Here is a 23,637-nt window from a genome sequence, read left to right on the forward strand (position 1 = left end):
ACAATAAATATTTTTTTGACTTATAAGTTTATGATTTTGTTTTATTTGGATTCGTTTTTAATGGTTTTCAAGCATTTTTAGCATAAATCTTTTGTATGCAAACTAGAAGGTAAATCAAATACTAAAGCAACAATGCGCGCGCAGTTTACACGCTTTTTTGTTTAATTTTTTATTTCTATTGTGGTTTTTTATTTTTTTAATTCTACTTTATTAATTTACAGACATTTTTTATGTACTTCTTATGTATATGCTACGTACTATTCTATATACTACTGTCACTCTTACATATCTTTCAGCTTTCATGCATTTCCTTTTTCATCTGTTTAACAAATTTCCAATCTTCATATGGGTTTAGTATGTATGTATATATGTATGTATACTTTCTTGACTCACACATTTTTAAACGATATATTTCTTTCTTCAACTGCCGAACTCATCATTTTAAACCTTTGTCGTCACAAAAATTTCTTAACTTGTCACTAGCACAAAAAGCCGATACAACAACACCGATACGAAGCATAAAAAGTATAACGATAACTAAATACAAAATATGAGATATTAAACAATGATAGATAACTAGACACAAAGATTCGAAAGAGCTGAAGCATACTCATGACCCGAAAAACGTAGCATTGTAATGCTAAAAAAAGGAGGCGTTCATGCGAGTGAGGGACCAGCTCGGTAGATGGTGAAACACTCAAATTTAGAGCAACCACATAAGGTCAGGGTCCGTATCGTGTGTTACGATTCGTATTGGGATCCATTATTCAATCAATTTATAAATATGAAACTGCCAAACTATTTATACAAATTATGATAAATTATAAACCCAACTAGAACGCGAGGTCTCCAGTTCACAATGTCGTTATTTGGATTCACGATTTCAGAGCTATTTTTATTTAATGTTTGAGTGAAAACTTGATTTTCTGTTAAATAAATTTTGAGAGCAGCGAAATATAGTAGTTGTATTTAACTATATTAAATACCTGGTATTTTGTATTCGAATCTTTGCAGAAATGATTTTTAACGTCAGAATTTATTTTCTAAATTAATCAAGCTTTGCACAGAGATTTTGTAGTCTTATGAATTTGAACTTGATTAGCGGTGGATACATTATTAAAAATGTGTGGAACAAACAAAATAAAAACAATTAAAAAGTAAGTGGTAAATCAACTACTTGGTGGTATTCGAAATCGCTAGAGCATTTGTGCTATTGAACACAATTTCCAGTACTATTATAATATACGAGCCGGACCCGTGCGCATCTTGCGCAACCAATATAAAAGTCTCTTATCAAATATCAAAAGAAATCAGCTGTTCTATACATCAATTAAAACTTACAGTTGCGCTGCCATCTGACGTATGGTAGCAACTGTCGGTAATGCAGTGCAAATATTTACGATAGTTCCATAGTACAAATAGATTTCTTTGTGTGCTCACAATCTTTATTTTTAACAAATTATTTTAATATACGTAGCTAAACAAAAGCACTACGAGCGAAATTTGCCAAAGCTCGCTAATAGCTCGAATCTCCATCTTTACAACCAAAACTTTATTCATAGATTTGGATTCCAAATAAGAGCGAAAAAGGGATTCGTACATAAAAACAGCAATTAGAAATAATATATATAATTATTATATATATAATATATATTAAATTTTTTAGGTTACCAACCAAGGGCAGCATTAGTCGTTTACATTAACTTCAAAGACTGATCAGTGATATGATTCTTTGTTCATTCTACTGCCTTGAAGGAAGTTCAGCTTATTTTACAATTTTGAAATTATTCTGATTTTCATTAGAAAACCCTTTAGATCTATTAACATTTTTCATAGCACAGATGTTTCAAACTGTTGACGTTGTTTTTCTCTGCTGATAAATTAATTTAGGGTTAGTAGTTGAAGATGGAAAAGCCCTCTGTCAAAGGTTATTTAATTAAATTTACTAAAAATATACATACATATATACATCGATCTATAGACATAAATCGCTTTAAAAGCAAAACCGCAGCTTGTTCCTAATTACATCGCCACTCTTTTACTAGAAACATATATGTGAATGCTTTCCGATTTTTAGTTAGTTGATTCATGAAACTAACTATTGTATGTTCTGAATTAAATCAAAATCTGGAAACTCATGCATACAAGGAAATTGTAATTTCATCCAAACAAAGTTTTGTGAATGAAGTTCGACAGGAAATGTGACATACCGCTGATAAAGTTTATCCAGCTGATAAATGATCTGGCAATATTTTCTATGTTATCTAGCAAGTTTAGTGCTTAAAGCTATGTTCAAAGCGCAGCATAAATTACCCTCTCACCTACTAAAGAAATCACAACATCAGGTGCGTTCATAGGGCGAACATTTGAAAAACGTGCTTCAGTAAAACTTCCCAACCTACCTCAAAGTTATTTTCCTGCCTAAAAATGTGATGTGGGTTGTTTTTGAAAAGAGTTCTCAGAAGGGTGTTCATTGCGTATTTGAAAGGGCAATCACTGTCAACATTTGGAAACCCATGTATTAAAGATACTTAGTCAGGGTGATAATAGATCGGTTTGAAATGGCCTGTAAGTAGTGCAATTAGTTGTTTTTAATACGATCCAACTTAGTTTGACGGCAATTACAGTGTAAGTCTACAACGTGTTTTTCAATAGTCGATGAAGCACTTTAGCAGAAAAGATTGACATATGTTTTTTTTTTCCAAAAAAAATGGTGCTGTTTGACGTTTACCGGACTTTGTGAAAAAAATCGACCTTAAAACTGTCGGTAGACAAACATAGCCATAGACTTAACTTGACTTGAGTACTATCACTTACTGGAGACACCAATTTCGATACGATACTTTACCATATCGATACTTTTGATATACGATACCGATACTTTATACTCGATGCTTCTATTGCGACTTTTTTTGGTCGAATTTTCGATAAAAGGTCGCGGATTACGCGCAAGGAAAGAGCTAATCGTACAAATGAGTTGATTTATGTTTCCCCTGTCTGATTTGTTTAGAGAATCGAAAGAAAAATCTCAGCGGAAAAATGTGCAGTTAATTAATGCAAACAAATCGTACAACTTTACAATCAAGGTTCCCATTGATCATTACCTGCCGGATTTACATATAACGCTTTGCTCAGTGTTTCGCTTTGGCAGTTGAGTTAAATATATTGTTAAGGTGCCGTCTTGCTGCACATAGTTTGTAGAACATAAAAGAAAACAAAAAGCTGCGCATTTGTAACATAACGAGCTCTTCTATCAAAGTTGAAGCGCTTGCCAAAGCGTTCTGTGTAAATCGGGCTTAACTGCAACATTTATTCAACAAATATGTATTAAGATCTCAATAAAAGGTGCAATATTTGTCTTGTCAATTCAGTATCAATACTTTGAGTATCGAGTATTTTTGATTCGATATTATCATGCACCGATACCGTATCGGTACTTTCCATTCGATATCGTGTGGCCATCCCTGACCCTTAGAAATACTTAATCTAAGTCTGAGAAGTTTGCTGAGCTTTGATTTTATACGTAAGTTGTAAGTAGATTTTGCATGCCATTTTTGATAAGACGCTTTATTTTGACTTTTCTAGAAATCTGGTATATTTCTTTAATTTGTGAAAAAAGTTGATAGGATGAAGATGCGCGTAGCGAACGAAGTACATACACACAATGAAGTCTAAGATGCCAGGTTAAAGCGGGAGTCATTGGTGCCGTTTGTCGTATCGATGTAGTCGTATCCCTAACGTAATCAGCTGTTTATCGTTACGACGGTAAACCAAAAACCAATTGGTTGGCTACGATACATTTACGACCTTAGCGGCACCAATAATCGATTGCATTGATTCCCATATGGTTGGTCGAATCAGCTGTTATAAGGTTACCGATACGGTTACCGATAAAGCACCAATGTGTCCATCTTAAGTCAACCCACTGCAGTAAGCAGCAAGCGGCACAAATACCACAGGCACCATTACGGGCAGCTTTTTATTACATTGATATTTCTGGTTTAAGGGTGACGATATGTAACTACTCGTGCTGAAATCATATTTCATGATTTCAATAAGAGAATGACAGTTGCTTGCTTTTAACTAAAATTGTTTGCTACATTCTACATTCTACAAACTACATCTTTTTCACTTATTACCATGTCTCGATTCCACACACATTCTTCTTTCACTATCTTAATAAACTAACATGGTCGTATTGCAAATGCAGGCCACTTACCTCGAGTTTCTATAAACTTTTGCGGTTCTATTTTTTCCGACTATTTTATGCTACTTTTTCTGCTTAATTAATTATAATTATTTTTTGTTTCCCATTCAACTACTTTAGTCCTTATTCTATGTACTTATTTTAGTCTTATCCGCTATATTTCTTGCATTTTTTTCTACATTCTGTTGTTTCATTTCTGTTTTTGTGAGTTTTCCTTGTTCATGTTTATTATTGGCTAAACATTATGTTTATGGTTCAACTGGCCATCGTCAAAAAATATTTCTTTTTTTCACTATATGTATGTTTTACTTGCCACGTTTGCGTTTGTGTTTTATGTTTGGTTGCTGAAAGTTTTTTAATAATATAATCTAAGTTTTTTTTTAAACCCGCAAAAGCAGGTTGTACTTATTTCGCTATTCATTTGAATTGCGTTGTCTACTACAAAAAAAAAAATAAATTAAATTTACTTAATTTTTACTTGGCTTAATATAAATATTTATTTCTATTTTTTTTTACAAGAGCAACAAAACTTAACAGGCATTAAAAGTAAACGGTTGTTGCAAATTTTCAATACAAGAAATATTTCTTATTCTGTTTATATGGTAATATACATTATGCATAAGCTTTGCTAATGCTTTCATCAACCTAACTATAAAATCTGTGCTTAATAATTAAAGTTAGTTTAAAGTACTTAAAAAATCGCGGTTTGAACAAAGTCAACAATTAAACAGATTTTGAAGTTGTATTTGTGATTTCCTTTTTAAATTAATATACATATCTGGGATTTATGGAAATACCGTTATACTAGGTTTTTAATATTTCGAATCATCGAGTGGAAGGTAGAAAGGTTTCCACATAAACCCAAAACATATCATCAAACATAAACATCAAATTTGAGAAGCTTACCTACTAATTTTCGCACTAAACATATGTTTTAATTTCGGGCATAGTGGTGTTCTTAAAGTTAAGGAAATTTGTTCTTGGTTCTTGAGAAGTTGTGTAATTAAAAAAAAAAACAATGTTTGCAACCATCCAGATCTCGACCGAACGGTTCAGTGTTTCAGGTCATTACTCGTGTCCGGTTTTGATGTTGAACCAACAACGAAATTAATTTTATGTTTTTTTTATTTTACATAATTTTTAAGACTGCGTTGTCTGGAAAAACGGATGCTTGGAATTTTTTTTGTTATTAAGAGACCATGAACATGCATGAACATTTATTCGAATCGAATGTTCCAAACTACAAAATGTTAACGCTTCGAACTGGCGTCATTTGCATCACAGTCGAGTGCTCTACGTGCTGACGTAGCACACCAAAGGATAGTGCCGTGCATCTCGATGGTTTATCTGCGGATATGACGTCATGTATCTCTCATACACAATCTCTTCTGCTCCTCAACATTGGGTTGCACAGTTCACACCAAACATCTTATGGAGAACTGATAAGCGACCCTAAACATTCGAGCATGTCTGATGTTACTAAAAACTCAACCACACAACCAAAAGATTTTCGAAAAGGTACAACCCGCCGGAATCTAGAACAATAACGAAAATTTTCAGAAACGCTATACAAATTATAATTGTGTTTTTTATTATTTTCTTCTGATCTAAAAGTTAATTTGAAGTAGTTTTTTTATTATTCGGCCTGGATGCACTGCAATCTTTGTGTGGATCTATTGTGCATGACCTTTCAGCCTAATTTTGTATGTGGAGGCTTTTAATATATCTAAGTACCTCTTCAGGCTTTTTACTCCATATCACATGGGACTAAGAGTCACACCACCTAGAAGATATTCTCCGCCTTGCCAGAGAGACGTATTCATAGGGAATATGAACCGGCGTTTCATCCTCCAGCTCACAGAAACGACAAATTTCTGCATCGGATAGATTTAACTTACTTATGTAAGTGATACGGTAGACCACAGTGTCATGTATGGTACCCAGTGAGATTTCGTAGGTCCTCCCTGCTTAGATTAATGAGTTTGGCTGATACTTTCGTTGCCGGAAGTATAAACAGTTTGGCCTGTATATGCCCTGGGCAGCCAACACAGTGACGTCTGAATTGGTTTGTTTCCCAGTTACTTATGGTTTCCCTTATGTACTTTTGTGAGTCCACAAAAGGGCTCTGGACCATAGAATGCTGCTGTAGCGCCCTGTTTTGCTCGGTAATCTGCATGTTCATTACCTTCATGTCCATGATGTCCTGGACAAAACAATGCAGTCATTAGTAGTTTTTTTAGTTAAAAAATATTTAAAGATCGCAAATAACTGGACTTAATTTTTGTTTTTGCTCAAAAAAAGTTTCTCAAGAAGAAATAATATCTTAGATTTTATTTTAATCGTTCAATCATCATCCACATTCTTTAAATTGAATAGGTTTAAGACGCTGTTTTTAAAGGAAAAAATTGTGTGAACAGCGCTTAAAACTTATTAAATTTTACAAAAACTACAAAACTTAATAATATAATGATAGTGTATAAGCAAAAAGAAGTGAAACAAGTTAAGTTTTATATAGAAACACCTATAAAACAAGTATTAAATATATATACATCGCTTTAAACTCATACAATACCTTGATTAATACCAGAAATACAAATCTAAGGTGGGCGCCGCGATGTGCTCGTAGCGTACTCCGCCAACCACACCGAATTTCTTGGGTTCAAGTCTCGGTCAAAGCAAAATCGAAAATTTAGAAAACACTTTTTGCAATTAGAAAATGATATTTCTAAGCAAGGTCGCCCTTCGGCAGCGATTTCTCTAACACGTCGAGATGACGTTTGTAGCTTGCATAAAATACATATGTAGTTCCCGTCCCGCCAATTTGTAGGGAAAATTAAAAAACGAGCATGGCGCAAACTATTTGATTGAACAAAAAAAATTCCGCTTGATATCTTAGCATTTTTTTCTATTACAGCCTTTCTCGGTTTCAATTTGACAAAAAAAACAAACTTTACTTGGTTCTCGCAGTGACGCTTACACGAGTTTTCTTAGTATCCTTACTTAGAAGGACGAGCAATACATTCCTTTAGACGTACTTACTGAAACATACAATTCTCCTTCATAAAATAGTTCGAAAACAACCGTGTTTTTTTTGGTCCCTGGTTATATGCTATTTCTATTTGTACCACGGTTGCCACTTTGGTCCATTTGGACCAAAAATGGCCCCTTCCAACCCCACTTGGTCAGCTGGTCCCTTTTTTTCAATTTTGGTCCTTTTTCGGCAGTAGCCACGAATTAGGGACTTTTCTTTCTTTTTCACTGAAACAAAAATTCAAAATACTGCTCATAAAATTTTCCACAATTTCATTAACCCACATATATTTTCAATTTACTTCAATGGAATGCTTCCCACGAAAATTGCTCAGTCAATAAAATGTAGCAGAACAATTCATCTGGGAGATAATTTAGGCGAAGCATTAAAAAGAGAAGTATTGAATCTTTTGGGCAAAAACATTGTCATTAATTTCTGATGAAGCAGCGGACTTAACAGAAAAATAGTCTTGTTTTAGTGTTTTCATTCGGTATTTCGATCGGTTATCAAAGACTTTTCGTGATATATTTTTGTAACTAGTCGAGCAAAAAATATGTATCTCAAATACACGTGTGTCTCTAAGAAGTATGACAATGAACTGAAAACTAAGTAAAAGAATGAAACTAATTTGCTCCAAACAAAAAGTAATACTTTTCAAATTTTTTACAAAAATAAAAATCCTTTGCAAAAATTTTTAAAGTGTTACTCTTCGTTTGGAACGTTGATATTTAAGTCTTTCTCAGCCTGTTCAAAGCAGCTCAAAGAGTTTAAGGAATTCCAGGACTATTGTGGTGTAAGGTCACATAAGATACTTGAAAACTTAGTATATCACCTTTATAAGTGTAGAACGAATTGCGATTAAAAAATTTATTTTGAAGTGTTTTGTGTAAAAATATTCCCGTAGGTGCTTGCAGACCCCAATAAACTTCAATCACAACACTCTTAACTAGTTTCTCGTACCTGATTACATGTAATCCCGTTCAGTTATTACCAGGGCTGCAAATCTCCCCAAAAATCGAATCGGTTCGGTTCAGTGGTTCGAACCACCGAGGAAAAACTTGTCCCGGTTCGTGAACCGGTTCTCGGCTACCTCTGAACCGCCGAACCGGTTCGGTTCAAGTGGTTCACACGTTTAATACTAAATTTTGATAGTATACAAAATTTGAAATTCGTCACTTGGGGACTATGTGCAACCAATTTGTATGCTAAACATACAAATAAAATACAGTTATTGAGATCAAATCCATGTATGTATTTATTTATAAAACTTATCAAACCGGTTTGTTGATTATTATAAAATGTAAGGAACGTAAATTGTAGAATGTATGACTATACCTATAGGGAGTATTTACAACGCATACATATATTCTGCACATAAGAAAGTAGTCGTATTTTTAAGAGAAGAAAAACTATTCAATTAGCTGCTTTCAATATACATATAAAACATACCTACTAAATTGTAGATGCGAGATTACTACACAAACTAAAAGATATTGAAGAAAAAGTAAATGTCTTCTTTGCTTTTCTTAGGCATTAAGCTTATAAATGTTGATATACGGTTATGTTAAAAATAATAACGTCTCCCTTTAAAACGGTATTGTTCCCAAATTATGTTTATTTATTAGTTTTTAATAATTCCAACTATATATATACATTTCAAAGCTTACACAAATTTCCCAACAATTAATAAAATTTTCATCAGTTTTCCAGACTTATTAAAAACTTACAAAAATATCTAAGTGTGCAGTTTTGTAGCTCATGTAACTGTAGTGTAATAGTGTGCAAGTTTCAAAAGGGTGTTCGCATTTTTTTCCATACACCGCATGAACAAAATTTGTTTTTATATGGAAGATATGGGCAACACACTCGGGGAAAAAAAGTTTAAAAATTAACTGTAATTCCCATCTACTTGAAGCTTGCACTCTATTACACTACAATTGTATGAGCTTGAAGACTGCACCTTCAGAAATTTTCTAAAAACTGCTTATAAAAAGTTTAGAAAATTAATACAAATTTTATCTTAGAGTTGTATTTTCAAGCAAAGTGATATAATAAAAATAAGTTAAGTGATTTTTGTTGAAACTTTATTTTGAACCGAATCAAACCACTTTTTTTGGGTGGTCTTAGGTTCGGTTTTTGGAGTTAAGAAAAAAAAACGGTTCGGTTCGTGGTTCGGTTCAAAGCCCCAATATAGCGGGTGGTTCGGTTCGAACCGGTTGGCAGCCCTGGTTATTACACAGTTTTAACTTTAAGGCGCTTGATTTTTAGTCTGAGTTCAAAACTCGTGTGGCAACCGTGATTTGTATATACCTGTAAATAAATCATTTTCATGAAATACGCATACCTTCTCACTACATATTTTACCATTTACTAGATGAAAAAATACTAGGTGCTCAGTATCATATCGTGCGTATTCATTCACTCAATATTTCATTCTGAGTTACCCATGCTAACATGAGTGATATTTTCCACTAATGACCTGATATGAAACTTTTCGCTCTCTGAGAGCGCGTGAAAATGTGCATTTTTTATAATATTGGCCATAGATGCTGTCATGCTCAAAATCAGATTTGGGCATTTCCGAATAACGTTGGGGTATTTTACATGGTAAAGGTTTATTTTATGATTTTGACCCAAAATTTGCTCAAAATTGTCCATTGGAATATCAAAAAACTCGAATTGATGTCGGAATTACAAACCCGAAGAAGAAAATAACTCTTTTTCACCCGTGGAAAATTTATCTGTGACAACACCTTTCATCGAAGGGCTGCACACGAAACGGGTTTTGGTAGCGACTTTCGATTGGTGAAAAAGTTGTCTTCTTAGCCTTCGCCTTGATGTACGTGGATAGACAAAGGCCATGTTTTTGTGGCGCGTTGCGACATTCCATTTTTGACAGCTGAGATAAATTGTAGGTATACGTATAGCAACATGTTTAATTAACAGCCTTTTGCAGACGACAACGCAGATACTTCACCAAGTGATATAATTTCGTACTTACTTATAAATCTTTTGCGTTTTTTATTGTATGTGGATATACATATGTATGTACATAAACGTTTTGGTCGCATCAAAGTGAAAAAATGGCTTAGCAATTCATTGTTATCTTAAGGCGGTGTCAGGGCAACAAAACTCATTTAAGGACTCTTTTTAAGTTGTTGTTGTTGTTGTTGTTGTTGTTGTTGTAGCGATAAGGTTGCTCCCCGAAGGCTTTGGGGAGTGTTATCGATGTGATGGTCCTTTGCCGGATACAAATCCGGTACGCTCCGGTACCATAGCACCATTAAGGTGCTAGCCCGACCATCTCGGGAACGATTTATGTGGCCACATTAAACCTTCAGGCCATTCCCTCCCTCCCTACCCCCAAGTTCCATGAGGAGCTTGGGGTCGCCAGAGCCTCGTCTGTTAGTGAAACAGGATTCGCCGCGGATAGGTGAGGTTGACAATTGGGTTTGGAGAAGCTATATATTGCGCTGGCAACCTGAAAGGTTGCGCTACACAGCCCCTTGAATCTGGTATTTTAGTCGCCTCTTACGACAGGCATACCTACCGCGGGTATATTCTGATCCCCTAACCCGCTGGGGTACTCTTTTTAAGTCACTTGCCATTTTTGATGCTACTGGAGTAGTATCTTCTATAATAAAAAAAAAAAAAAGCAAAACAACGCTATCGAAATATGTATATTGTTTCATATTTTTTCACTTATCTACCACAAAATATTTCTACAAAACTTTGTATTTTTTATACATTTTAATAAGTTTTTATCAGCTTGCTGATTTATTTGAAAATAATGAAACCGAACGGATTTCTTGGAGTTTTTTTTGGCGTATTTTAGGCAACTCTATAGCCATCTGATGTTTCAAGACACATTCTTGGAAACGAATGAACTTTTGTTTACAATTGAATGAACAGACAGCTGATTTCAATACCCATTCCTGGAAACGAATTGGGAGAGAATGAGTGTTTCGTATCAGGTCATCAGTGATATTTTCTTTTGGAAAGCGCTCAAACCTAACATTGAAAAGAGAGAGACAGTGCCGCATAATTTTATTTGCCCATATAAAAAAAGGTCTTTTGCTAGCCCAGCAGGTTAGTGTACACGTAAAGGCAAATGCTCTACCTGCCGTGTGAGATATGAAAGTATGTTTACGTTTGTCGATTGTTGAAAGTGAAGCACATTAAATAATGAGTGTGCTAATTCTTAAAACTAAAACAGCAAACCTTGACACCTTTAACAATTTTTTATTTTTCAATGCTAATTAAATTAATAATTATCTAATCGATTCATGTGCGTTACACCGACTTAAAACATGGAGTTTGGTAAATTTTTTGCGTGTGTCACGGTCCATGCAGTGAAATACATTCATGTTGCTAACTACTGTGGAGGGGCGCCGCGCTTTGAAAAATTTTCTATGGCGGACACATCAGACCAATTCTAAATATTCTCGCGGAATTTTATTCTCGCGGATTTTTTTATTCCGAGGAAAAATTCCTCCAATTCTTTTCTCCTAGGGAGAAGAAAAATTGGGGAATAGGAATTTCGAATTTTCGAAGTCAGCTGTTTTGTCAATTGAAATTTCGTTGCGCATTTCTTATTTGTTTGAAATTAAGAAATAAGGTATAAACAATGCTAATTAAGCCTTCTTAAAAAATCCTTGCGCAATTTTTGGATGGCTGCATCAAATATGCGAAGAGCTCTTCCGTTGCTTATGATATACTTTTCGACTTAAAATAAAGAATATGTTGGTTGCTGTTGTTGTTGTATTAACAGTGAGAATATTGTGGTAGAATGTAAATACATATTTTAGCGGAAATTTCTACAAATAAGTGTTCTTTCTTAAAAAAACTAATTTCCTTTAACTATTTTGATGCATTTCCTTTAATTTAACTAGTGAAAAAACTCCTATGAAATGGCAAAGAAATCTCCCTCTCCCTCACATTCATAATACCTACTTTTCTCACATAACCGGTTTCCTCTTTTTCGAACATTGTTCAGAATAGGAGGAAAGGGAGAAGTGAAATAACTCTCAAGGAATTTTTATTTAGAATACGAGGAATGGGAGAAAGGAAAAACTCGCACGGAATTTTCGTTTAGTATTGGGCTGCATGTGTTTGTGATAACGGCCGCTTAAAAATTGTAAAATTACTATGACGTTCTTAGCATAAAAAATGCGAAAAAAGCAGTAATATTTTTCCGAGCGAAAAATTGAACTCGGATTACGATCTCTGGTACTTTAGGCCATTTTTATCTGCGTCTCTACCTAACCTGTAAACGCAACTTTCAACATCTTTCAGTTTACAGCGAAATATGAGTCTACCTTCCATTTAGATTATTGAGCACTGTTCATCAGAGTTGCCATTTAGGTGCTTCAAACTTTTGGAGTTAGCTCCTTGTTTCTGTTTGGCAAGTCGTATTCTACTATTCACCTTCTTGTTTATTTATTAATTTACATTTTATAAACCAATTTATAAAATAGTAAATTTTGAGGGCAATTTTGCTAGTAAGATACTTTATATTTTATATATCATTTTATGGCATGCTGATACCATTATTGTTCCATCTGGATTCGGGAGTGTCTAGGGATTAATTACAACATCTGTTTATGATCCTTCACGTGCATTGGTTTTTGGGTAAAGATTTTAGCTTTATATATACATATGTATTTAGGTATTTTTCTTGCTTCATGTACATTATATTTAATACTACTATTTTTTAGTCCTATGAATATAAAAAGGAAGACTTTGTTCACTCTTTTAGTACTTTCGCAAAGCATTTTATTGAGTCGCCCCCAGCGGGTTAGGAGGACTAGAATATACCTGCGGTAGGTATGCCTGTCGTAAGAGGCGACTAAAATCCCAAATTGATTCAAGGGGTTGTGTAGCGCAACTCTCTCAAGAGGTTGCCAGCGTAATATATAGCTTCTCTAATCCAATTGTCAACCTCACCTGCCGGTGGCGAATCCTGTTTCATTAACAGTTGAAGCTGTGGTGACCCCAAGCTCCTCATGGAACTAGGGGCCGGGTGGCCTAGAAGGTTTAATATGGTCATATAATCGTTCCCGAGATGGTCGAGCTAGTACCTTAATGGTGCTTTGTTACCGGAACGTACATCCGGCAAAGGACCATCAACATCGACAACACTCCCCAAAGCTTTCGGGGAGTGTCTTTATCGTTAATACAACAACAACAACATGAGTCGCCTTCACCAACATGAAAGCTTAAAATGAATTGTAAATATAGTTCCTACTGTCATATACGGACGCAACCAAAGCATAATAATATAATGACAAAAATTTGGCGAGATATAGTTTTTAATATTTTCTAAAAATTACCGGGATCACATGTATTGAGTCGACTCCGAACGGCATTAAGGCTGATGAATTTTTGCTGACAACATTTTCAAGGAAGAAAAACTTTCAGCGTGCTTGCCGAAACACTGCCGAGCAGCGACGACTAGAAAATCTGTTTCCAAAGTATTTTGCTGTAGCTGCAAAACTATAGACATGTTTCTGTTTCTGGCAACATATCTTTTTACGATAGATATTCAGAATTTGAATTTAAGTCCGACATTTTACATATTTATTTACTCTTTTTTATTTATTATATACTAGGTGATCACAATCATGGTGGCTGTGGATGACAATAACGAATCATGACAATCGGAGCTGGTCATATACAGAGTGTTTGCTTCTCATAAAAGATGCTCTGAGATATCTAAGTGTGCTTGCTTCTCTACAGCAAACCGTGTTACCAGTGTGCTGAAAATTAGAGGACTCTTTGCTACACCCAAAAAAATGTAGACAACGCAATATTTTCAAAGTGTAGTCCTTATTGAACTCCGAAGAGACTCCGTTTTGAAGCATTTCGGAGCCATTATGATAGGATAGGAACATTGAAATCGTGGAAGCATATCCCATGCGAGGCCATTGCTTGAAAAAAGGAAGGTAGAAAAAAGTCTGTGCTTGTCAACAGCTATACTAGACGTGCTCACGATTCGTATGGAATATCAATTCTTATATTTGGAAACATGAAAGATGTAAAGAATTTTGATGATGACACTGTGGAAAGAGGTTTTAGCCAGCCTACGATAAGATCGGGGAAAACACCGGAAAACAATATTATTCTATGAGAATAATTTCTATGAGAATAAATATACCAGGCGAACAGACCATGATGAAACCATATCACGAAATTTCTGTAGTTTTATTAGAAGGAATATATTATTTGTGTTGGAAAAAATATTATGTGCTCAAACTAACAACTCACATTATTTATTTTCAAGGGCACCAGAGCACCTTTATAATATATAACAAAACACCAGGTGCCCATAATCATAATGTGTACGTGAAATCACAGAGTTTTCATGTTTATTTTGAAAAATTCTCGTCTCTTGGTTGTTGTTTCTACAAAAAAAAACGGTGCTGTTGACATAATACTTGGCTTACAAGGCAAATATTATGAAAGTATGTACTATGTGCTATTAGCAATGTGGACTTATGAATAAACTTGTCAATGATCACTGACTTTCTATGAAAACCTTACAAAATTAGAGAGTAATAATTAAGATCAACAAAGAGTAAAGAGTAAGAGAAGCTTTTCCAAAGCAAACTCTGTTGGCGTGGAAAACATATATTATGTGGTCATAACCATAACGAAGCCAGATCAATGACAATTATTCTGATAAGATAGAGTGCACACTCTTTTGAGTGAAACAATGTTTGGAAAAATATCAGGCGCTCATAATAAGAGTGTAGGTGCTCACGGGTCACATGGTTCCTCTTTTCTCAATCGCTCACCGCACTCAGAGAGTAAACAGAACGCTTTTCAAATGCAATACTCTTTTTGTGTTATCATTCGTATACTAAAAGTACTAGGCGCTCATAATTAAAGCGTATCCATACTCGTGAACTTATAATGGATTAGAGGTGCTAAGAGAAAAAATGCTCAGTGAATTTAAAGAGCGTTAATGAGTAATTGCATCTGTGTACCACATTTTCCTGTGATATCGTCTGTATATAAAAGAGAGAGAGATTAAAGAATGCGTGCTCACATAGTCCGTAGTGTTTCAATTAATTTAACGGCATCTTAGCACGTATTTTTCCACTTATCTGTTTCTACCTATGACAAAAACAAAACTCCCATAATCATCATTGTTTACTATATAGTTTGGCAGCTTAAGTAGAGGTTATGTTGCGAATAGAGTGGAAGGCAGTGGACTAGGCAGTCGAATGTCATATAATCAAGGTATGGTGTTCGGAGATTTTTCAAAGTTAAAAAAAAAAAAAAATGATAAAAGCTTTAATATAACTAAAACTATTGTTTTAATAACAACAAAAACGCCATATATATTCTGTATACATAAATTTGTAAGGATTATCTCACTTTAAAATTTGAATTAAATAATCTAAAGTTTTGTTTTGAAACTGAGTCGAGAACTGTGCGTGTGAATGTGCGAATTTTCACCGATCAGCTGTTAGTTGCGCTACTTGGTAAAATTTACAATTATAATCATAATGTGTATGTGAATCCACACAGTTTCCACGTTTCTTTTGAAAAATTCTCAGAGAATAATAGGAGCCCATAAAAACATAGCATGAGAAAATATCATCAAAAAGTAGATTAAATAAAAAAATAAATAAATGTAAGGCGCGATAACCTCCGAAGAGATCTAAGGCCGAGCTTCTCTTCCAATTTGCGTCGTGCTCCTCTTGATTTTCCCTACAAATTGGCCGGACGGGACCTACATGTTTTATGCCGACTCCGAACGGCATCTGCAAGGCAGATGAGTTTTCACTGAGAGCCTTTCATGGCATAAATACACCCGGAGCGCACATAACTATTACGAAGTCTGCTCACATGGTATGTTTTTCTTCTTCTGTAAACCGTGCTGTTATATCGTTTGTATGGAATAAGTACTAGGCGCTCATAATTAAAGCGTAACCATACTCGTGAACTGCAAATGCATTACAGCTGCTAACAGAAAACATGCTCAGTGAATTTAATAAGTTTAGATGAGTGATTGCCTCCCTATACGAATCATTGTTACTAACAGAACAGCAACACTTCCTGTGATATCGTTTGTATACAAAAGATAGAGAAATTAAAGAATGCGAGCTCACATAGTCCAGTCTTTCATTTAATTCAAGGGCATCATCTTAGTGAATATTTTTCCACTTATTCGTTTCTATATATGACAAATACAAGTCGCCCATAATCATAATGTGCATGTGAATCCACAGAGTTTCCTTTTTTTTTTAAATTCGCAGAGATATTTATGAGAATAATAGGAGTCCATAAAATATAGTATGCGAAAATATCAAAAAGGGATTATCAATATCTAAAAGCAAACCCGTTGCTGCCGCGACATTTGTAAACAGAATGTATTAGGCGCACATAAATATTACGAAGCCTGCTCACATACATATATGGTGAGGTTTTCTTCTTCTGTAATATCGTTTGCATGGAAAAAGTACTAGGCGCTCATAATTATAGCGTAGCCATACTCGTGAACTGCGAATGGAATACAGCTGCTAAGAGAAAACATGCTCGGAGAATTTAAAGAGTGTTGATGAGTAATTGCCCCTTTGTACAGATCAGTGTTGCCAACACGTACGAGTATGTAGCTCTTGAGTTATTACTTTCAAAGTTGAACAACTGCGAAAATATGGATTTCTTCTAATGCATTGGTATTTCTAATGAGTAAAGAAGCGCATCTGTATTTTATTTAGCTTTATTTTATTTTCTAATTTTGGGGAAAAATCACAAATACAAACAGTCATTAACAAAAACAGAAAATAATTTTTTTTTAATTTAAACAGCCAGTTTCACGAAAGTGATTTGAATGAAGTTTTTTTTTTTTAATTTTTATATGTATGTATATCTGAACGTGAAAAAAAAAGATTTCATTTAAATGTTTTCGTAAAATTGGCTGTAAATGATCAACGACAAAAATAAATTAAACTAATTGAAACAAAGGAAAACATAAAAGTTGTTAGTTTGTTTTTGCAACAAAAACTATGCAAATTTTTTCCGATATGCTCACATGAATATTTTCCATTTCCTGTTCTATTGTTGTTGTTTGTGTGGCATATTGTAGTAACTTTTAACTAAACTATTATTTTTGCTACAATCTACTCATTTTTTTATTAAAACTATATTTTTGCAAACATCGCTTTTTTTTACGCTGCAGTCACTTAAATAGTAAGTGTAGGTGTGTGTATGTGTGTGTGGTGTGGTTGTTGCTTGATTTTTCAGTTTCGCTCTTAATAATACGTTTTCTTATTTTTTTCCTTTTCTTTGTTTCAATTTTCATATAAAACTACTTTTTTTACTTTTTTATTAGCTTAACTTTAACTGCACGCTTAATAGCATTTCTTTTTATTTTTTCTTGTTCCTTATTTCTTTTCTTATTTTTTTTTTCTGCTGTGTTTCAAATGCCTTACAAGTTTTTCATTACTTACTTCTTATTTTGCTTTGTTACTAATTTCATTCTACTACATTTTCTTTTTAAAAAACTACTTTTCTTAGATATCAATTTTTTGCATTCATATCGTGTTGTTTGTTGTCGGTTTTCTATTTTTTTTTTATCAAACTAGTCTTTTGTTTATGCTAAACACACTTTTTAGTTGTTTTTTTTTTTGTTTTTTGTACCCAGCCAAACAAGAAAATAGCGAAGGCATGTAAATACGCTTGTAATAGAGAAAAATTTAATAAGTCACAAATATTTAAGATTTTTTTTTATTATTTAGCACAAGCAATTTAATATTTTTTCATCTGTTCACAACAGCTGAAAATCGCTTTAGAAAATATTCATCAGTTCATTTTTTATGCATACACATTTTAGTATTAGGGTAGATCAAAAAATCTTTAATATTTTGGAACATTTACTATCTTTATACAAAAAAAGTGTAAGCCAAATAAAATGTTAATGGTTTATTATATATATGAACAATGTAAAAAATTAATAATTAAGCCAAATGAAACAGATAAAAAAATTTAAACAAAATAAAAAAATATACAGAAAAAAAATCTAATTGCGGTAACTGCAATCTCAATACTAGTATTATTTTAAAAATGCTTTAAATAACAACTGCAATCCTTAATTATTGCATAATAAAATAAACATTAAAAAATGAAAGTGAAAAACCTTTAACTACGTAGTTATCTCGGAATTTTTGCTTCTTACTTTCAGAATCCTGGAAAGGCCGAACACCAACAATAAAAAATCCCGGACAAATCTAAATGCTGACAAAGTACAATCCGAAAAGATTATATGTGAAAATTAAAGCGATTTTATAAACAAACTTTTTATTTTTATTTGGGGTTCTATTAGGGTGGACTAAAAAAAGTGGTTCTATAGGTACAATGGTTCAAGACATCCAAAAACAAAGCCTGTAAATATTTCAGATTTTTATTTTAATGTTTAGAGGTACCTCATCGCGGCTTAAGGGTTTAACTACCAGAACTCTAACCCTAAGTAATAGGAAGTTGAACGGTCTACAAAAAAAGACAAAAAAGATTCTTAGCTAATTTTACTCGTTTGGTAATTATTCGAGACCAAAGTTCAACCTCAGATTGTGTTAGCTTACCCTAAGGTACGTATAACTATGTATTAGAATCTGAGACACGGTCGGCTCGAACACCAAAATTTCCAAATTGCCATAAAACATTAGACGAAATACGTGCTGTTAAGTGAAACATAAAGGCCACTATATTTTTGTGAAAATTTCAAAACTCCACACTGTGCCGACTAGGGATGACGATTATTTGGATTTCCTGCTTCCCAGGATTTTCGGGATCTGAAAATTCAATCCCGGGATCCCGAAATTTCAGCTTGCATAAATTTATTTATGGTTTTGACAAAATATGCAAAAAGTTGCATGACCTCAAATGTATTTAAATTCCAGGTTCGGATATCTCAAAAACTTGAAGTGCCGGGACTGAGATTCGGGTTCACTGCGTCTAAATATTCGAGAAAATATAGTCGCGTTTCTGGTCACAAAATTCATTTAAATTTTTGTCGGCCAGTGCTATTGCATAAAAAGACGTTTTGTGCAATTTTCAAACGAATATTTCGAAAACCTGAACCAATTTGGAAAACGTCATTTCAGATTAAGGTTTTGTGCAATAAAAACCGTCAGAAATCAAAAAAAAAAAAATCTTGCCAACGATTCTTTATATTTTTTTGTTCCCCGGTGTAATGCTTGTTTTGCTCTTTAAGGAGAATATTTATATCGAAAAAAAATGATGTATATTGGAACCATTTTCAAAACAAAATGATTCAAAAATATACCCCCCAGTTGGTTAGGGGGTTAGAATATACTCGCGGTAGGTATGCCTGTCGTAAGAGGCGACTAAAATACCAGATTCAAGGGGTTGTGTAGCGCAACTTTTTCAGGTTGCCAGCGCAATATATAGCTTCTCCAAACGCAATTGTCAACCTCACCTATCCGTGGCGAATCCTGTTCCATTAACAGACGAGGCTCTGGCGACCCCGAAATCCTCATGGATCTAGGGGGTGGGAGGGCGGTATGGCCTAGAAGGTCGCATGTGGTCATGACAAATCGTTCCCGAGATGGTCGGGCTTGGTACCGGAACGTACCGGATCTGCATCCAGCAAAGGACCATCAACTCGATAACACTCCCCAAGGCCTTCGGGGAGTGTCCGTATTACTACAACAACAATCTATTAGTAATGTTTTGATGCAATAAAAAAGTTGAAAGCTTGCATTAAAATGTAATATCTATTAGGAAATAATAAATATATGTGTATACATAACGTCGCTGTATTGGTAGAAGATAAAATGTGCAAATTTGTTCATTTAGTCAAAACAATTTAAATTTTGTTTTATAAACGCCATTATTTTAACTATTATTTCCGCTATTTTAAACAAAAGTAATTTTTTTAAGCGACGTTATGGTATTCCAACTTAAAATTTTTTTTAAATAGGTTGTATATTTAAATAAAAAAATAAAAAAAATTATGTTCCAACTTTGCTAATCCACTAGCAGCAATACTAAATTGTATGCTAATTTTATTTAAAGCGCACAATTTCATATTATTTAGCCCACAACATTTTCTTCGAATTTTGCATCAATTCAATTTCATTTACGCACAGCTAGAGTCTAGAAAAAAGTCTTAATAATACTTAATTATTTTATGAAGAGGAGGGGAAAAACGGTAAAGCTTAACTTAATTTTGCTTAAAGCTATATAAAATAACTAAAATAGCGCTAAAAATAGAAACAATTTTCTTAATTTAACTTTTGTTTTCTGCTTTTCCCGCTTTTCCTTTCACTTTTATTACTAATCTCCTTTTTCTTTTGCTCTTTCTTGTTGTTTGCTCTTTCTTTTTATTACCTTAAAGTTAATTATCCTAATGCTACAAAAATTATATCTTACATAATTCTAGTCTATGCACTTATTCCCCTTTTTTTATTAACTACTAAATTACTTTTTCAGTTTACTCCATCTATTCATTTGCTTAATTACTGCTTTTTTTTTATCAAAGCTTCATGTTTTCTCTTCTTTCATTTATATTCATTTATAGTTTACTAAAATGTTAAATTTTCGGCTACTCATTACTTTTTGCATTTTCGCATTGTATGTAAAAAATTCTACAATTTCTTATCGCCATTCTTTATATAACACTTTTGTATGGGGTTTCTTTAAATTTTCTTCTGCAAAAACCGATTTATTTTCATTAAAAAACTGAGTCCTTTGCTCAGATTTTTTTTTTGAGAATTGCTCCTTTTTAAGTCCAACCCTTCCACTTTTCTATCCAGTTTTTAACTATCCCCTATACATGAGACTACCTTTCTTCTTAAATAAATTTTTTATTTTTGGACCCTCGTACTCACTTCTACGTTTATTTGCTGTTTGTTCATCTAGTATCAAATTTACATTTTCAAATAAGAACACAAAAAAATAAATATGTCTCATTTTTATCTTAAATGCAATTTAGTCCTTACACCCGAACTACATGGCTTAAAAACTAATACTACTTTTTTCAAAAAAAATTTTTTTTACTTCCCTAAAAATTAACGCTCACAACAGCCTGATTTTAGCGTTTTTATTTGGTTCTCGCATTACACACAATTTTGTTGGTGTTCAACGATTTTCTTTCTATGCTTTCGTGGCATAAAAAGTATCCACTAAGAAAATATTTGCATGTAAGTTTGCTTAGATGTTTATTTGTTTACTGTTTATGTTTTCGCTATCAAATTTGTTTTATGTTGTTGTTGTTTTTACCTCATTCATTTCTTGTTGCTTTTAATTAGCGTTCGTATAAGAAATTATTTTATACATATATAATTGTTCTGATTTGTGTGCATGTATAACAAATTTTTTCATAAATAATGTCAACTTAGTTATGTATGTATTTATGAATGTTGCAAATTGGAGACGATACGTGAAATAAGTGTGTAAGTGTATTGTGGCTCTTCATTACAAACAATTCGGACCTGTTCAAATTCAATTTGTTACTTAAATACTTATGTCCTATAACTTCTTCTGCCACTCCTTGTCATTTTCTAAGTCGTTCCTCTTGTCCTTACACATCTCACATCCTTTTTCTTTCGTTTCTATCATCTGCAAGATTTTTGTTGGTTTTGCCCCTCTTTACTTTTGTATACGCACATTATCAATTTTTATTTTTTCTTCAACTTTTGTTTTTCTTTTCCTTTTCTTAATACATTTATCGTTTTCTTCATTTACATATATTTCTCAATATTTTTTTTCTACCTTTACGTTATCTCTTCTAAACCATTTTTCATTCTACTATTTAGTCATCTTCCGTTTTAACTATAAACTATTATTATGCATGTGTTTAATTTTTTTTATTTCAAAAAGTAACAAATAAAAATATAACGGTTAAATGTCATTTATAAAATGAAAAAATTTAAAGAAATTCAACAATAGTTTGTAAAATTTCAAGTAAATTTTGATTTTCATCATTAACATACAATGTGAAACATAAATATTTACTTTCATCACCATTTAGCGCCTGTTACTTCTCTTCCTTGTTCTATTTTTTCTTATTTTCGTTTTCTAGTAGTAATAAATAAATAAATTATTTTACACCCTTATACTTTTTTCATTTTCCTTTTCATCTTTCATATAAACGTTTATTCTTTTTCATTTTGCGTCTATTTATTGTTATTTTTCTTCCTATTTCATTTAAAATGTAAATACTTTAATGTACTCTATTCAAAATACATTCAAAATTCCTTGCATATTTTAAGGGTGTTTCACGATTCATATATTTTGGCGCTTCTTCTGTTCGATTTTGGCTCAGCTCATTTGCCCATCTCATATGCTTTCTCAAAGCAAAAATGAAATCTTTTCGTCTACCTAATATTTATCTGCTGAGCCACAGTTGTTCTTTTCGCATACGTATTTAATACTCTTCTTCTTCGATAAAAAAAAATCCAACCTTCTTTACATGCCATTTGCATTTTTGTTTTACAAATTATATATTGTATGTATATAGCTTTTCTCTTCTTCATCTACATTTTCAATATCTTCTTCTATTTTTCATATTGTTTTTTACATTTGTGTATTGTATTTATGTTAAACTTAAGTCTTTACATTTCTCTTCATTTAAATTATTTTCTTTTAACTCTCATTAGCTATTTCAGTATCCTGGTTTGGTTTGCATACAAATATAAAATGTTGTATTTCTCTTTATTTGTTTTCTTCACAAAACTCTTTTTTTTTCGAAAGTTTCCTTTTTTCAAATTCATTGCAGTATGCTGCAATTTTTATTGGAAGCTTTTATTTAGCTTTTATTATTATTCATTTTGGTCACAAATGCTATTGTTTTGTTTTATTTTGTTTATTAATTTAATATGTTTATTGTTGCTGGTTGCCGCTGATTTCTATGTTGTGGTTGTTGTTACTGTTGCTGTTATTATCTTTATTTTGTTCAAAGGTTGGTTGCGTTGTTGTATATTTCATCTTCTTTTTTATTCTCACTACCCTCATATCTCATTATAAGTATGTGTTCGTTTTTATTATCGTGTATATATTGTTGCATAATTTATTGTTATTCGCGTTTATCCGATTCCATTTGCTGCTCCCATTAGAGCGTCAAGCGCGGCATCATAATATTACATCTGCAAATGGAAAATGTATTTATTAAACAATGATGTGTTTTGTTAAGATATGTTTAAATAATCTCATTAAAACTTTACAGTCTAGCCGTACTCTGCTAAATGGTGTATAGAAATAAACTACAACACTAAGTTCCAGTTACTTCTGATGGACCAAAAATAGTATTTAGCTCCAGGAATATGCATACCTTTTGTTACATATTATCGAAGTATAAGTATGTGAATAAGAAAATTAAATATGTAAGGCTCGGTTTTTCAGTGCGAGTTTAAGCAGCAGTTAAATTTGA

The 23,637-nt window shown here is 33.0% G+C and overlaps 2 protein-coding genes across 9 annotated transcripts in view; one reads left to right on the forward strand and one right to left on the reverse strand.

Moving 5' to 3' along the window:
- LOC137252637 (transcription factor Adf-1-like) overlaps positions 1-14,899 on the forward strand; it is a 51,500-nt gene extending 36,601 nt beyond the window's left edge. For both annotated transcript variants that reach the window (XR_010953638.1, XR_010953639.1), the window contains exon 6: positions 13,850-14,899. The gene's annotated coding sequence lies outside the window, so the exon portion shown is untranslated. The remainder of the gene's footprint in view (positions 1-13,849) is intronic.
- A 2,057-nt stretch (positions 14,900-16,956) lies between these two features.
- The window catches only part of shep (alan shepard), a 643,094-nt gene continuing 636,413 nt past the window's right edge, over positions 16,957-23,637 (reverse strand). For all 7 annotated transcript variants that reach the window (XM_067788649.1, XM_067788646.1, XM_067788651.1 and 4 more), the window contains one exon: positions 16,957-23,353. Coding sequence is in view for 1 of the 7 variants with exons in the window: in XM_067788650.1 (XP_067644751.1) it covers positions 23,348-23,353 (6 nt within the window). In the remaining 6 variants the exon portion in view is untranslated. The remainder of the gene's footprint in view (positions 23,354-23,637) is intronic.

The sequence above is a fragment of the Eurosta solidaginis genome, chromosome 5 (genome assembly GCF_040869045.1).
Source record: "Eurosta solidaginis isolate ZX-2024a chromosome 5, ASM4086904v1, whole genome shotgun sequence".
NCBI lineage: Eukaryota > Metazoa > Arthropoda > Insecta > Diptera > Tephritidae > Eurosta > Eurosta solidaginis.